Source organism: Sapajus apella, unplaced genomic scaffold, assembly GCF_009761245.1.
Source record: "Sapajus apella isolate SASKATOON/1434 unplaced genomic scaffold, GSC_monkey_1.0 scaffold39, whole genome shotgun sequence".
Classification (NCBI taxonomy): domain Eukaryota; kingdom Metazoa; phylum Chordata; class Mammalia; order Primates; family Cebidae; genus Sapajus; species Sapajus apella.
The window spans coordinates 18,233,639-18,248,767 of NW_022436979.1; the positions used below are offsets into that span (position 1 = coordinate 18,233,639).

Genomic DNA, 15,129 nt, shown 5'->3' on the forward strand with positions numbered 1-15,129 from the left:
TTTGATACAATTTTGCCTCTTTGGACTCAGTTTTCTTGTGTATAAAATGTGAAGGTTAAAAGAGAAAGGGAAAAAACTAACATTTGCTGTTTACTTATTGTGGGGCAAGCAGACTTTGCATACTCAGTCCTCTTAGCAACACTGAAGGAGAAAACGTACTGTCCCTTCTGTTTTCCACATAAGGAATCTGAAAGTCAGAAGAGCCTGGTGAACTTGCCCAAGGCTGCCTGGCGTAAGTTGGAGTCCAGTCCCACATCTGCCCCATCCGTCTTTTCCCTGGTCCCTTTCCACTCCAACATGTTCCTGTACTTTGCTTAACTGCAACCACGTGTGTCTAGGCTCTGGCCAATCCCAAAAGGGTTCCAGTCCCTCCAGTGAAGACCGTTTTCACTAGGGGGCCATGGGGCTTCAAACTGAGCAGGCTAAAACATTTCGCCAGGCTAAACCGGAACATCAGCTGACACCGGAAATCTTGCATCATCTGTGACAGTGATGTAAAAACAAACCAAACCCACCAAATCTGCTTCCATCCACTGATCAAAGTCACAAAGCAGCAGGAGGAAAATCCTTCAGAAGATGGAAGTTCCTCCTTGGCATGCAGGGAGTCACAGTTATGGTTGTGAGCTGCCACTCCAGACCCAGGGACATGGTTCTTCAGACAGGGCCCTGATCAGTCCAGGCTCCAAAACTTAGGAAACACTTTTTGGTTTCTGTTCCTAACCCAGCTTGTCTGTCCCGTTCTCTAATTTAGGTCTTCATTAGAGGTCACCAGCATGAGTGCTAACATCCTCTGTTTTTCTAAGAGACAGGGTCTTGCTCTCTTGCCCAGGCTGGATTGAGCAGCAGACTCATAGCTCACTGCAGCCTCCAACTCAAGGGCTCAAACAATTCGTCTACTGAGTAGCTGGGACTACAGGCATGAGCGACCACCCCAATTAATTAAAATAAAATTTATAGAGATGAGGTCTTGCTATGTTGCCCAGGCTGGTCTCAAACTCCAGGCCTCAAGAAATCCTCTCACCTTGGCCTCCCAAAGTGCTGGAATTACAGTCATAGGCCACTGCATCCAGCCCTACAATACTGATTTTTAAAAGGAAATTTCGAAAGGTGTAACTTACAAAGAACCTCTGTGCTACTGCCTTAAAAATCAGTAGCTGGGTGACAGCCAGCGTGGGTTGTGATGAGAAGTGGCTAAACCAAAAAATGCGGGTTTTTCTCATTTTATTGTCCATGTAAACTTTATTGGATGAGGAGGGTGATAAAAATTATGCATGTGAGATGTGGATACAGAGTGAGGGTGGGAAATGGTAAACCCTGCTTACTTGTTTTCAAAGTAGGGACAGAGCAACAATATTCCACTCCGACTGCCAGCCCCTGTAGCACTCTAGATGCACAGGTTCTTCACCAGTGCCTTATGAAATGACTCAAGCTCCTCTTTCCCTGTCCTAGATGTCCATTGGATGACGCTAGCTATATCAAAGCATCTGTAATTATTAAGCACCATAATTCCACGGCTACTTTTAAATTTTTTTTTTTTTTGGGACGGAGTTTCGCTCTTGTTACCCAGGCTGGAGTGCAATGGCGCGATCTCGGCTCACCGCAACCTCCGCCTCCTAGGTTCAGGCAATTCCTCTGCCTCAGCCTCCTGAGCAGCTGGGACTACAGGCACGCGCCACCATGCCCAGCTAATTTTTTGTATTTTTAGTAGAGACGGGGTTTCACCGTGTTGACCAGGATGGTCTCGATCGCTTGACCTCGTGATCCACCCGCCTCGGCCTCCCACAGTGCTGGGATTACAGGCTTGAGCCACTGTGCCCAACCTTAAATTTAAATTTTTAACTTATTTTTTTAAAAAGGCAAAGCAAGCTTAGTATCTATTTCTAAGCCACACACATTCTGAAAGTAAGAGCTAAATCAATTTTCTATAAACAGAGAAAAATCAGGAAGCTTCTTTACTGGGCAGTAAAATTATAGATTTTCATCTTTTGCTGCATATCCGAATTTTTAAATTGTTCTATAGAGGACATTTGTAATTATTTTAATAAGGCACAACGCCTTTATGCTAAGCTAAAGTCTTAAAACCACATGTTAAGTGCCTCCACAATTTCTCATATAATAGGAATTACTCATTTCTTACAATTACTGCTAAATTATACATGTCTTAACTCTGCACTTGCCAACAACTCTTCATAGAGATGGCAGTGCTGCCGTGACACATCAGGTGCTCTGCCAGTAGATAAGGAAAGCCAGAACCCCACAGGAATCCCTTAGGGAAAGGGAGATTCCACTCATTACTGGTATGTGATTAGCTGAGGTGAAACATTAAGGTACCCTGACCTTCTAAATAGAAATCAAGTAGAAAATTAACTTTTCTCAGCAGTAGTTCAGTCATTCTATATTTATATTTTGGCATGAATTAGACTGAATAATCTTTTATATATTTTAAGAGTTTCATATCAATGAATCCAAGAACTTGTCTAAAATAAAACAAAGACCTAGAATCCTATAAATAACAAAATGCTGACTCCAGCCAGGACTTTATGTAGAAGGGCACACACTCCCTTTGCAGCGGTCAGCCCCGGAGGGTGGGGAAGGCCCTCCATCTCTTACATCTGGAAGCAGTAAATGGGAGGATCCTGTGTTTCACAACGTTTCACAACGTTCTTCTGCGTATCTGCTGAACACGGGAAACACTGAAGGGTGACTGACTTGGGTAGGGGAAAGCAAGTGACCACAGAGAAAGGCAAAGAACAGTGAGGAGTAGAAGTACTACTGAGCATGCGGCCTCCTCATCTTCTCCACACCCCGCCTTTCTCACTAGGGAAGGCAGGGAGGGCAGGAGCACTAAGAAAGAATCTTCCTCAAAAGATCCTAAGGTTTCCCTATGCCATCCCACCTATTAAGCCCTAATCACCTGCGTTCTGGTTTCATTTTCCTAACAAGAGCGCACAGCTTCCAGTTTGCCCAAGTCACTCACACAACCACAGCACTCAGCAACCCAGCCAGACGTGCCTCTTAAGCGTTGTTTCTTCATGTCCTACCCTGAATTCTGCAGCCACGTTCTTCTGCCAGCCCCATTCTATCTGATATCCCAAAGTCCCTTTCAACAGCCTGAGGATGTGTTGTAAGTATTAGAAGCACCAAGTATTAGATGCACGTGCAAACATTCTTATGGTAACATTTGTTTGATAACTCTCATTCCTGCCAGAATCTAACCCCTGTGAGAACAGGGGCTCTGTGCTGTCTTTTTCCTTGTGGAATCCTCTGGGCTGACCACAGTGCCTAGCACAGGGCAGAAACTCAATGTGATTTCTAGAATGAGCTTCCCATGTGACTAGAGGTAGACACCCAACCAACATATCTCATCTGTCCCTGTGCCTATATTTTGCCCTGTACCTCTGTCAATAATTTGTTTGTTTAGGACATTTCCACTTATAAAGTGCCCTCACAAACAAATATTTGATTGTGATTGTGATCTTGATCGATATCACATTCAACAGGGCTTAACTCATCTATGCAAATGCAGAGAAAACACATGAGGACAGGCTGGGCCCTCCACTCACCGCCACTTCCACCGACTGCATGGAGAGGTCACATGGTGGCTTCAGGGCTTTGGGTCTCGTGGCGTACCAGAAAGTGGTCAGTGCTGCAAAAGCTCCGAAGCCCATAAGTGTGTTGGTTGGAAGGGTACGCACGTACTGGCGGAAGTCAACCAGCTCTGGCATTCGAAAATACCGGAACAACTCGTGGGCTTGCATTGTCCTGTGTTGATAGTTCTCTAAGCTGAATTCTGTTGGAAGAGAAAAATGTCATGTTCATTCCAGGGAAGCAGGACTCCTCTCCAGAACTCCAGAATTCCCAAAGGCCAGCCATTTAACTGGGTAGCTGGCCGGTCAGTCCAGGCATTAAACCCACAGTATAATGGTCCAGGTCTTTTCCTGGCTGTCAAGTGTCACTTTTTAAAAAATACTTTAGGATTTCATTTTCATTCTATTTCTCCATTATCTTGTATTGAAAAAACGCATTATCTTCCTTTCATTAACCATATCAAAAATATTTTACTCACAAGGAATTCTTCCCATAAAAACTCAAATAAATAGATTGAACTTTCTATTTGCTTCTTTGATATTATGTCTCTGCTCTCATCCACCTAATCAAAAACACCTGACTCTCATTATCAAGGCTAATGGGAATATGAGTGAAGGGGAAGAATAAGCCCAAACCACCTAAGGGCCATAAGTTTCTATTTCTTCCAACAGACCTCAGAACAAGCTCCCAAACAGGTTAAACAGACCAATCTAAATTTCACCTTCCTGTACGCTTCAAACCACAAAAGTGGCAATACAAATGCTGGGAAACCCACAGCTGGCTATTCTGGTAAGATCAGTTTCTTTTACATTCCCCAAGACATTATATAAAAAAGAAACAAACAGATAAATTGATGTGCATAAATTTTAAACGAACCACCAGATATCTAAAGACAGAATACAGCACAGTGTTTGAGAGAAACTACAGAATACTATTTAAAATTCCAGATGCGGCTGGGTGCAGTGGCTCATGCCTGTAATCCCAACACTGTGGGAGGACGAGACAGGCGGATCACTTGAGGTCAGGAGTTCGAGATCATTCTGGCCAACATGGTGAAACCCCATCTTTACAAAAAATGCAAAAATTAGCCAGCCGTGGTAGCAGGCACCTGTAATCCCAGCTACTCGGGAGGCTGAGGCAGGAGAATCGTGTGAACCTGGAAGATGGAGGTTGCAGTGAGCTGGGATCCCACTACTGTACTCCAGCTTGAGCAACAGAGTGAGACTCTGTCTCCAAAAAAAAAAAAAAAAAAAAAAAGATCCTAGATGCTAGAGCCAAATTCTGCCTCTCCAGCCTATGAGCTATATGATTTGGGACAAATGACCTCTCCTCTTTGTGCCTCAGTTTCCACATCTATAAATGGAGAAAGAAATAGCATCTTATCTATCGCAGGGCTTTTCTGACTGCTACATGACTCATATAAAGAGGTCAGGATGATCTCACACACACTAGAAAGTGCTCAAAAATGTTAGAGGTTATGATTCTTTCCTCTACCAATGCTCTGGGATTAGTCCTGAGTGAAGAATAATTAAGGCATGCAGGTAAAAACACTGCCACAAGGAGTGTTCAGACACAATTAAGACGCCAAAACACACAGAAGAAAACTACAGTAACCTGATACATATATACCAAAGTCCCAAGCAGAATGTTACAGACAATTCATGTATTAAAAATGTGCAGTCCAGATAAATAATTTTAATTAGAAAATTATTGATGAACAACTGCTCTAAAGTTTGACAGCAAAGGGAAGAAAATAACAGTAAATGATCTGAAAGACTTTTCTCAAAAACGCCCTTCTCAAAAATGCCCTGCCAAGGCAACAAGTGTTAACATTTTAACTATTAGTATACATGGTATTTGTGAGCTGCTTACTAAATATTCTTTTTAATAGCTAAGTAACACAACTGAAAATATTTTTCTTTGTTAAAATATATAAATTTTCTGCTAAAATTTAAATGTAAATGAAATTCAATTTTAAACTTAATGACTCCTGTTTTACAGGCCATTAATACTATCGGAACCAACATAATGTATTTGCTCTGCTCATTCAATCTCTGCTACAATGAATCCGTGTAAGTGTGTGTGTACACACACACACACACACACACACACACACACACGCACACAAAGTTTCAAGGTTTACCATGACAGCAAAGAAAGAAGTAATAAGCAGATTTCTTCAGGCCATAATTTTGGAGCGAAGGCACCAGCACTTACAAAACCACTCACCATCTGTGCTAGCAACAGCTGACTGCTAGGTGACACCCCACTGCAGACACAGAAGAGGGCGGTGAGCCTGGGGGTGGGGTGGGGGTTAGCAGGGCTCAGCCAGGCTCCCCTGGCCTACCAAGGTCTCTCAGGGCATGAGTCACATGCCGAGCCTCATGCTGCTGCCCACTGGGCTAAAGGTAACTAGCAGGCAAAATCCATACTTGACTTCTCAGAAGAGCAGAGGGTAGAGGATGGGCCAATGGGTAGCCAGCAGCCGAGTCACCCCACTGCTCCACCCATGGGCAGGGACAGGCATCAGTGAGTGTCGCTGCCAAGATCAGTTCTGAAAACAGACACTGTTTTCTTTCTGCTCAGCTTCCCAATAAGAGACAATGGACATATATTTTTTAAAACACTGAAATGAAGGATTGGATGCCGGGTAGTATGTCTAACCAAGGTAAGGCATACCAAGAAAGAAACAGATTGCCTGGAACACGCTGACAGCAAATTTATTCTAGACGAATACATAGGAATTGAGCTACTCCCATCACTCTGCATATCTGAGCGCCCAGCGCGAGCCAGGCTTTGGCTAGGCCCTGGAAAGACAGTGCTGATGACCTCGTCTCGGCTATCAATGGGCTAACCTTCTAGCAGGGAAAATACAAAATTAAACAGGCAATGTCTGCAAGGCACTGGGGAAGGCCTTTCTGAGGAAGGGATGTGCACCAGGTGGGACAAGCAGACAAATCAAGTCCGTGTACTATTGACACTGAGTGGTCAGATTTCATAAACAGTATTTCAACTCTACAACCTCAAAACAGCCTTCGGAATACAATGTGCAAACTGGCCATGCCCTCAAATCCTCCCACCTCTAGTTGTCTTCATCACCCTGCAGCACTCACCCCTTACACACCCATGCCTTTCTTTCTCCCTCCAAAACTCCTATAGAAACTCCTATAAAACCTAGACTGTGTGAACTTGAAGGCGCTGTTCAACAGAATCACATCCCTGAGTGAGAATATTAAATAATTCCTCTATAAACAAACACACACAGACACAGGTGACTAATTTGTTTATTTTAAGCATCAGCAGTAGCCATGCTATAAACTGTATTATATGAAGAAAGTCTAAGAAAGAACACTTTTCAAAAAACTTCAGAAAATTATAAATTTAGTAGCATGTATGCAAGAGCATTTCGTTAGACACTAATCTGTAATACTAAGGGTGTGAACCCAGCCAAATTCCTATATTTAGTGGGTAATATAACAAACTACAGCAGTTTAATTCATGCCTCTTAGATGGCAGCCAGGTAACAGGCTGCAAACCAACTTCACTGAGCAAGCTGATTAACACTACACACAGGAAAACTATAGTCTATACATAAAGAACTAAGACAATAACTCATTTAGATCTGTGTGAAGAACAACTCTTCAACATGACACTGACAGCATTATTAGTATTTTCCCTTCTATTTAATGCTATTAAGGAAAAGGCAGTTGGGGTGTTTAGATATGGAGGCAGACCTACATCCGAAGAAAATCAGGCACAATAAGTAACCTTTCAATGCTGTATTGAACATAAGCATTAGGCTAAGGGGTCTCTAAGAAGGATTAAGAATTATACACTTGCTAACAAATGGTAAAACTCAGACAGATTTTATTCTTATTCTAACAGTGTTCTGGTTTGAATATTTCTTTATTCTTTCAAAATCAAATTTCCACATAAATATCTATGAAAATTTATAGACTGGGCATATAAATCATGCTGCTGTTTGCCAGAAATATGATTCAATTGGCTTAAAGGCTTAAGAAGCCACTATTTCCCAGCCAGGAACACACAAGGCTACTGCCAGCCGGCTTCTCCTTCCTCTACAGCCACTCCTGTGCACCTTCCTCCCCACACACAGAAAATGAGTTTGCTCAGCTGGGTTTTCTGAATTTCCTATGAAGCTGAACCACAGAATGACAGGGAAGGTAACAATGGCCAAGGCCTGCCGAGTGTGGGTACTTTACACTGGCACAAGCCCAGTGCAAAGAGCCAGCGCGGAAGATTCCTTTAAATAGACCTGGGTAAAGACAGGCATAGAGAGGTACGGTGACAGAAACTGAACTGCATGACTATCAGAAAACAGAAATCCTGGTACCCGTCTACCCAGACTTTGGATAGAAGAACTAAAAATGCAATTAGCATTTACTTAGTGTTTTGGAAAGGCTTTCATATCCAATGTCTTATCTGAACATCACAAAAGCAAACTGATGAGGAAGAAACCAAGGCCAGAGACTGATAAGGCTTCCCCAAGATGTTAGTCAAGAACAGGACACCAACCAATGTGACTTTAAATCCAACCTATGCTAATAATTCTTAACTATGCTAAGTCACTGACCCTGTCCCCCGAGAATACACATAATTATCACAAGTCCCCTTCAGCCCAACCCAGGTTAGGAACCATGAGGTCAGGTTTCTAAAGTCCTTCCAGTTCTCATACTCCCAGGTATTATGAAAGCTCCATGTTGAAATCCATCTAAATGCTCAATGTCTTACATAAATGTTAGCATTTATCCCATCACCCTGGCCTCTGAACATGTAGTTCAAGGCCCAGTAAACACAAAAGTTCACCTCTTCACCATTTTATTTGTACCATGAAAATAGTGGCTCAGGGCCAGATGTGACTCACAAGGACATCATTCTCTTGGGGACACACACACACACACACACACACACCCTGCAATTCTGCAAACTTTTACTTACATTAACATTGTATTCTTTTCATGTCATTTAGAAACCAAAAAGCGGGTGCTCTGAATGTTCCTCTCCTTCTAAAGTTCCTCAAGCTTTCATCAAGATGAACAATGGCAGTTTGATGGAATACTTCACTAGGAATGCAGTCCTCAAACAAACCCACATAAATAGCACCCTTGCTCCAGCAGTGGCAAATTAAGAAAGGCTGACATCTTTCCTTAATGCAGCAACCCAAGCTGGCAAGATGCTGCCATTCTGTGCCCCGCCTCCTCCCCTTGTACAATAGGCTATTTACAGAGGCAGAAAGCGCCCCCTTTGTCCTTCACTAGCTGGGCAGAGCTCAGGCTTCAGGGAGAAACAAGAGAGCAGCAACCAGGCCATTTGCTGTTCTTTCAAAGCACCACTCCAAACCCGCTGGATTCGTGCTCCTTAACCCTGACTTGGCAAATTCCCTGAAGTTAGATTTGCTTAAGCCATTGCCTCTTGAACCAAAAGAGCAGTCAGGCTGTCCCTAGAGAGAGGGAGGTTACAGAAGCTCAAAAGAGAGGCCAGTCTCCCAGCTGGAGAGGAAAGCAGAAGCCACTGTCCAAAATCCCACAGGATCCCTGACTGTGGTCACTGCCCTGGGCCCATCTCCTCACTCTGAGCATCAGGAGAAGGATTTGGGGTAACTTTGGGAGCCCATGCACAAACATGCAAGTGGTTCCACAGGAGTTGGTTATTTCCACCCACTGCCTTGGGGCTTTTTCTTCCCAATTAAGTATAATAAATCTTAAACCCACTTAATTTTCATTAAAGTGATCTTATAGATTACCATCTGAATTTCCAAAGGATTTAAAAAGGAGAAACAAAGCGGATGCCTTGATTTTATAAATCTGACTTATTGAAATATTCAAGTCCAGCTGAATACTTCTACACTTAAACCACACCCTGCCCATCCCCTTAAAGTTATCAGAGAAAGAGACACAAAGCTTTTAAGAGCAAGTGTAAAGCGGCACTAACTTTTAACCAGTAATATGAGACCATATCTCACCCGTTCACATTGATCATATGTATCATATATGCACCCAAAATAAAGAGATCTCAAGCACAATGTGCCCAATTTGAACAGATAAATTTTTAGGATGCAGGGTCAAATATAGCAGTTTCTATAATCATTAAATTACATATATATTCAAGTCATACGAAGAACTAAATTACTTTAGAAATACTGTTTTAAATTCACATTTCATTAATATGTTATTTGAATTCTTTGAACATGCATCTCCAAATAGGGTTTGGGGCATCACTAAAGCCCTTGTTGAGTCCCCTAACAGTTTTCTGCAGTGTATCTTCACATTTTCCTCTTCCACTGAAGTTGTTGAAGTTGAAGCAGTTTTTGAAGTAGTATATGTGCTACTAGTGAAAAAATTCTCGCAAGTCACAACACATTTGAATGACAGAACAGAAGACACTTTGTCCTGTGGATCCACATTTATCTTACTAAACCTCATACTTTAATGCTTTTTAAATGCACCTTTTACAATAACAACCAACATTTGCTTTTGTAAGGTCAAATCCTAAAAAGTAATTACCCAGCTAGCATTAAATTTGCCTTAGAAAAAGTTTAACTCAGCTAGTTGACCTTTAGAAGGACCCATGACTAGGACTGGCAGAGATGGTTTCTGGACAAGGTGCCTTCTCTCCCTGATGCTGTTCAAAATATAGGGGCTGAGAGAGCACCCCATAATATGACAGCCTTGGTAAGACTTTAATAGGAAGACTGAAGGAGAACTTGGGGGACACTTTCATCTTATATTGGGGCAGATGAATTTTTCATATTCAGATGGGGGTACAAACTAAGGAAAAACTTTCAGGTCCCCGTCATGAGGCTTGGAATGAAAAGACGTAACATAAATGTATACACAAAACAGTAGATGAAGCAGCAGTAAGTGCGAAAAGGAATTCTGAAACGGAGGGTTCGCTCTCAGGGAGAGCTGCATGGAGAAGGCACAGCTGAGCGGGTCCTCAACAAATGAGAATCATCCAGGAAAAGCAGCTATCCTTCAGGCTATGGGAAGAGAGAAAAGGCTACCACAAGTGCCTCCTGACCCCAGGGCTCACATTTTCGCACATTAATCTGGAACAAACAACAGGGCTCAAGCGGATAGGAGAGGGGATGGAAGACTTCCTAGAAATCGGCTTAGCTATGATTTAGGAGCCACTGTTGCTTAAGCACTTGTCAGGTGTCAGGTGCTGTGCTAAGTGACCGTGCAAAGGACTAAATGCGTTCTTGTCACAGTCCCTATTGTCCAGGGTTGTTACTGCCTAAAGCTCAAAGACCAGGAAACTGTGTAGCAGTCAAATGTCCTGCCCATATTCCACATGAGAACAGGACAAGTGCCTGGGTCTGAAGCCAAAGCCCATGGACCTCAAGAGCCAAGCACATCAGCCGAGGCACGCGTGGGTGTTCAAGTCTAGACAAAGGGAATAGGTGACACCGATGATGACAAGCCACAATGCACAATGCTTTAAGAGCCCGGGATTCAAACCCAAATTTCCATCAACAAATGAATGGATCAACAAAATATGGTCTTATACAAACAATGGAATATTATCCAACCTTCAAAAAGAAGGAAATTTAGATACATGCCACAACATGGATGAACCAAAGGACAAATACTGCATGATCTCACTTCTATGAAACACCAAATTCACAGTGACAGAATCAGCAAATTCACAGTGACAGAAAGCAGCAGAAAGATTACTGGGGGCTGGGTGGGGGGAGAAGGAATGAGTGTTATTGCTTAACAGGTACAGACTTTCAGTTCAGGATGACGAAAAATTCTGGAACTAGATGGTGGTGATGGTTATACAACACTGTGAATGTACTTCACACTTAAAAAGGGTTAGAATGGCAAATTTTATGTTATATATGTTTTACCACAATAAAAAATGTTTAATTATTTTTAAAAATTGGATACACTAAGTAGAAACAAGTAGAAAAGAGAGAGGTAATTTTGAGCCTGAGAATAAATGGCAAAACACTAAAGAGACACTGGGAGGGGAGACAGAAGGGTGATTTGTGAACAACAGGCCCAACTTACCAGGGTCCTCCGGGACCTCCTTCATGTGTGAGGAGGCAGCCGTTCCACGGCCACCCCCAAATCAGTCCTTCTTTTGAACTGCAGAAATTCTTTATTTGTACCCTTGGAGGGTACTCAGCACCTCCCGTCTTATACTTACAGCGAGCGGTACTTAGTACCTACGCACATGCTTCTCCCTCTCCCTGGCCAGGGCCTCCTCCCATCTATCTTTATAAGCCCTTGGTGGTTAACACAGTCCAGAGCCCAGGACAGGTGCTTAACAAGCATCTACCGAGTCATAAATGACCCTCTGTGATTCTCACTGTTTCTCTGTGGCAAGTCCCTGGAGGATATATTTATAGGACAGTGATTCTCAAAAAAAGAAAGGGGGTATTGAAAGCATTTTCCAACTTCAGTAGTCTCCTTCTTCTACCCCCCACAAAGTTGCTGTGAGTCAGTGCACCAGAAAGGAGTATAGAACATCTCCCGGCTGACTTGGGGGAAAAAAGAAAATGGTGCAAGCCACTGATTTAAAGCCTACATAAAAATATTCTCTTGCTCTTATTTTCATCATGTTTTATAGTTCTCACATTGTTTCACTGACGTACAATGTCAGCCCAAGACTACTGTCAACTTAAGGGCAAGCGTCTTTAGAGGACACTGAGATACGTATTTGGACAGACGACTGATGATTCATTAAAACCAATCGTGGCTGCCCATGGGGAAGGGATGAGATCAAGTAAGTACTTTTCTTACGTAGAACAGCAAATATCAGAAGGTCTTAAGCCCAGAGCCCCATACCAGGGCTGGACTCCAACTGTGAGTTTTGTATGACAGAAAAGACAATCTTCCAATCCAGGGGAACAAACAAGACTCAAGCACAAAATCCAGAGTCCCACGTGAGGACTCTAGTGAGGAGGATGCACCCAGAAACACAGAGCTAGTGGGCGGCCAACTGAGATATGAGGAATGCTGACAACGAGACCTGCCCAGTGTTCTCCAGAGCAAAACAAACTAACAAAAACAACAACAAAAACCATATAGCTCTCCTCCCTTCTCTCTTCACACACAGCTACAAAGACCTGTCATGTGCATCTACCTGAGAAAATGATGATTATAGTGAGGACATGCCCCATGAAGATATCCAGGTCACGTACAGCCTTTGTGTCTCGGCAGTACATATCAAGAGGGCAAGTTTCCATTCAAAAAAATTCCTAGAAGCAAGATTAGTCCACTTGTCTTCTAGTACTGATTGAACATGGCTAAGCAATTGCTGAAGATATGTTCCAACGACACAGAGAAGTTTACTGGGAAGAGCTAGAGAAGGCAGCAGGCTTGGGCAGATAGCCTCAGTCAACAGCTTTGTGGCAGCGGATGGAGACAAGATCTGCTTGTTAGGCTGACCCAACCCTTCTGCAAAGAGCAAGACAGAAAAGGCTTGTGTAGATTAAACTTCTCACTGATAAACTGGATCAATAAGGCACATTATTTCAGTTGACGTTCAACACAGGAAGAGTTGGAATTATGTCTGTATGAGTGCATGTTGAAGAACATGACACCACGTTCTAAGGGTATTAGGCAAGACAAACAGAGAATGTTACTAAAAAGCTAAAGAAGGAAATAAAAGGCTTTCTGCCACTGAAATAATCCAGAAAAGACTTCACCTTACCGGACTCAGCTGAATCACGAAGTAGGCCCTGAGGCAAGAGCCCGCACCACAAGGGAGGACAACTTAACAGCAGAGAGGATCAAATGTCCTTTCACAACAGCCAGTGCTGGCCCCAAGCTAGGAAGGCACTCTCCTCCCCCAAGGGCCAGGGATGGAGAGGAAGGTCCACTTGTTTGAGAAACTGCATGCAGAGAAGGTACCTAGATACTGGGGTCCTCTCAGGTGCTTTGCTCAAAGTCAGGATCTTCCCATCTTCCTGTGTGACTATGGAAATAAACAGAGTATGAACATGGAAAGAATCCTAGACCCAGATGCAAAAAGATCACATTCTAGGTACTGGTTGTGCCTCTGATGAGCTGCAAAGTTTGAGCCAGCTCCTCTACTGACGTGGGCTTCAGGGAGAATAAAGAAGAGAGAGGGAACAGAGGAAAGCTATGCCTTCTTCCATCATGAATACCATGGCAGCTTCTCCAAGACTATGTGAGAGAAGAGAAAAGATGGCCAGGCAATCCTGGTGTCCAGGACTAAACAATCAAGTTTCCCCCTATACCCAAAGACCCCAGGGAACAGTGATGTATGAAGAAAATAATCAATGTTAAAAACCCTCAATTCTATGTGGTGGGTCTATGGGTGCCTTTACTACTATTTTGTTCTTCTTTGTATGTTGCTGTATTTTTTCCAACTTTTTATTATGGTAAAATTCATATAATATAAAATATGCCATCCTAACTATTAGCTGTATTATCATTATTTTTTTTTTTTGAGACAGAGTCTCACTCTGTCACCAGGCGCCAGGCCGAAGTGCAGTGGCGCGAACTCGGCTCACTGCAACCTCCGCCTCCCAGGTTCAAGCAATTCTCCTGCCTCAGCCTCCCAGGCACCTGGGACTACAGGTGCGCACCACCATGCCCAGCTAATTTTTTTGCATTTTTAGTAGAGACGGGGTTTCACCATGTTGGCCAGGATGGTTTCAATCTCTTGACCTCGTGATCCACCTGCCTCGGCCTCCCAAAGTGCTGGGATTACAGGCGTGAGCCACCACGCCCGGCCTAGCTGTATTTTTTTAAGTTTATCAAGATAAAGAAGCTATAACTGAGTCAGGTCAGCTTATGTCTTCTTGTATTTATGTATTTCCCACCTTCTCCACAAAGATGTAGGGTAGCAACCTGTCCTTAGAACAGAATGACAGATAGGATATAAACCCCTCCTGGAAAATACATAACTAAGCTTGCACTGGACCTGGCTCAGCCACTGACCTGCTATGTGAGCCACTTCCACTTAAGTGCCTCTTTGAAAAAGGGGTCACAATACAAAAAAAGAAGCAACACTCTGAACGTCACAGGGGGATGAAAAACTCTCCTTAGACCCAGGCAAACAGAAAGCCTGAGGATAAAGCACTTACAATGTTTTCTTTGCTTTCAGCAAGTTTAGGATATCAGTGAAGACAAACACACCTGCAAGAGTTAACAGACCTACAGAAGACAGATCTGATAACCAGGGCAGAAATAAGCGGTAGGAGCCTGGTGCTGCAGGAATCTAGAGGAGGAGAGAACAGTATGCATGCACCGGGATCCGAGGGAGGGCTGTCCAGAGAGCTGAGGGTGGAACCAGGCCAGGTCTGAACAGGCAGAGACAGGAGGGGGTGGAGACACACCAGGAAGAGCCAGACAGTGCTGCAAGCAAAGAGGCAGGGAGGAGGCCCTGCAGGGGCAGCAGGTGGGCTGGAGACTCACAGCAGTGTTGTAAAGCAATGGCCAGGAGCCTCTGCCTCTCTCTCCCAGGACAGCATTCTTGTCAACAGGCTGAGTAAGAAACAGCTGGCTACAGGAGGCTCGCCCTCGCCCAGCTGGTGTTTAG

The 15,129-nt window shown here is 43.5% G+C and overlaps 1 protein-coding gene across 6 annotated transcripts in view; it reads right to left on the reverse strand.

Annotated features, from left to right (window-relative positions):
* The window catches only part of ACSL1 (acyl-CoA synthetase long chain family member 1), a 71,910-nt gene that overhangs the window by 45,285 nt on the left and 11,496 nt on the right, over window positions 1-15,129 (reverse strand). For 2 of the 6 annotated variants that reach the window (XM_032298776.1, XM_032298774.1), the window contains exons 1-2: window positions 5,818-6,075; window positions 3,564-3,790 (exon numbers count right to left, since the gene is read on the reverse strand). In XM_032298776.1, coding sequence (XP_032154667.1) covers window positions 3,564-3,758 — 195 coding nt within the window. In that variant the 5' untranslated portion in view covers window positions 3,759-3,790; window positions 5,818-6,075. Of the gene's footprint in view, window positions 1-3,551; window positions 3,791-5,731; window positions 6,076-8,547; window positions 9,045-15,129 lie in introns of those variants that run through there. The other 4 variants (XM_032298775.1, XM_032298773.1, XM_032298772.1 and 1 more) reach the window with 4 other exon arrangements.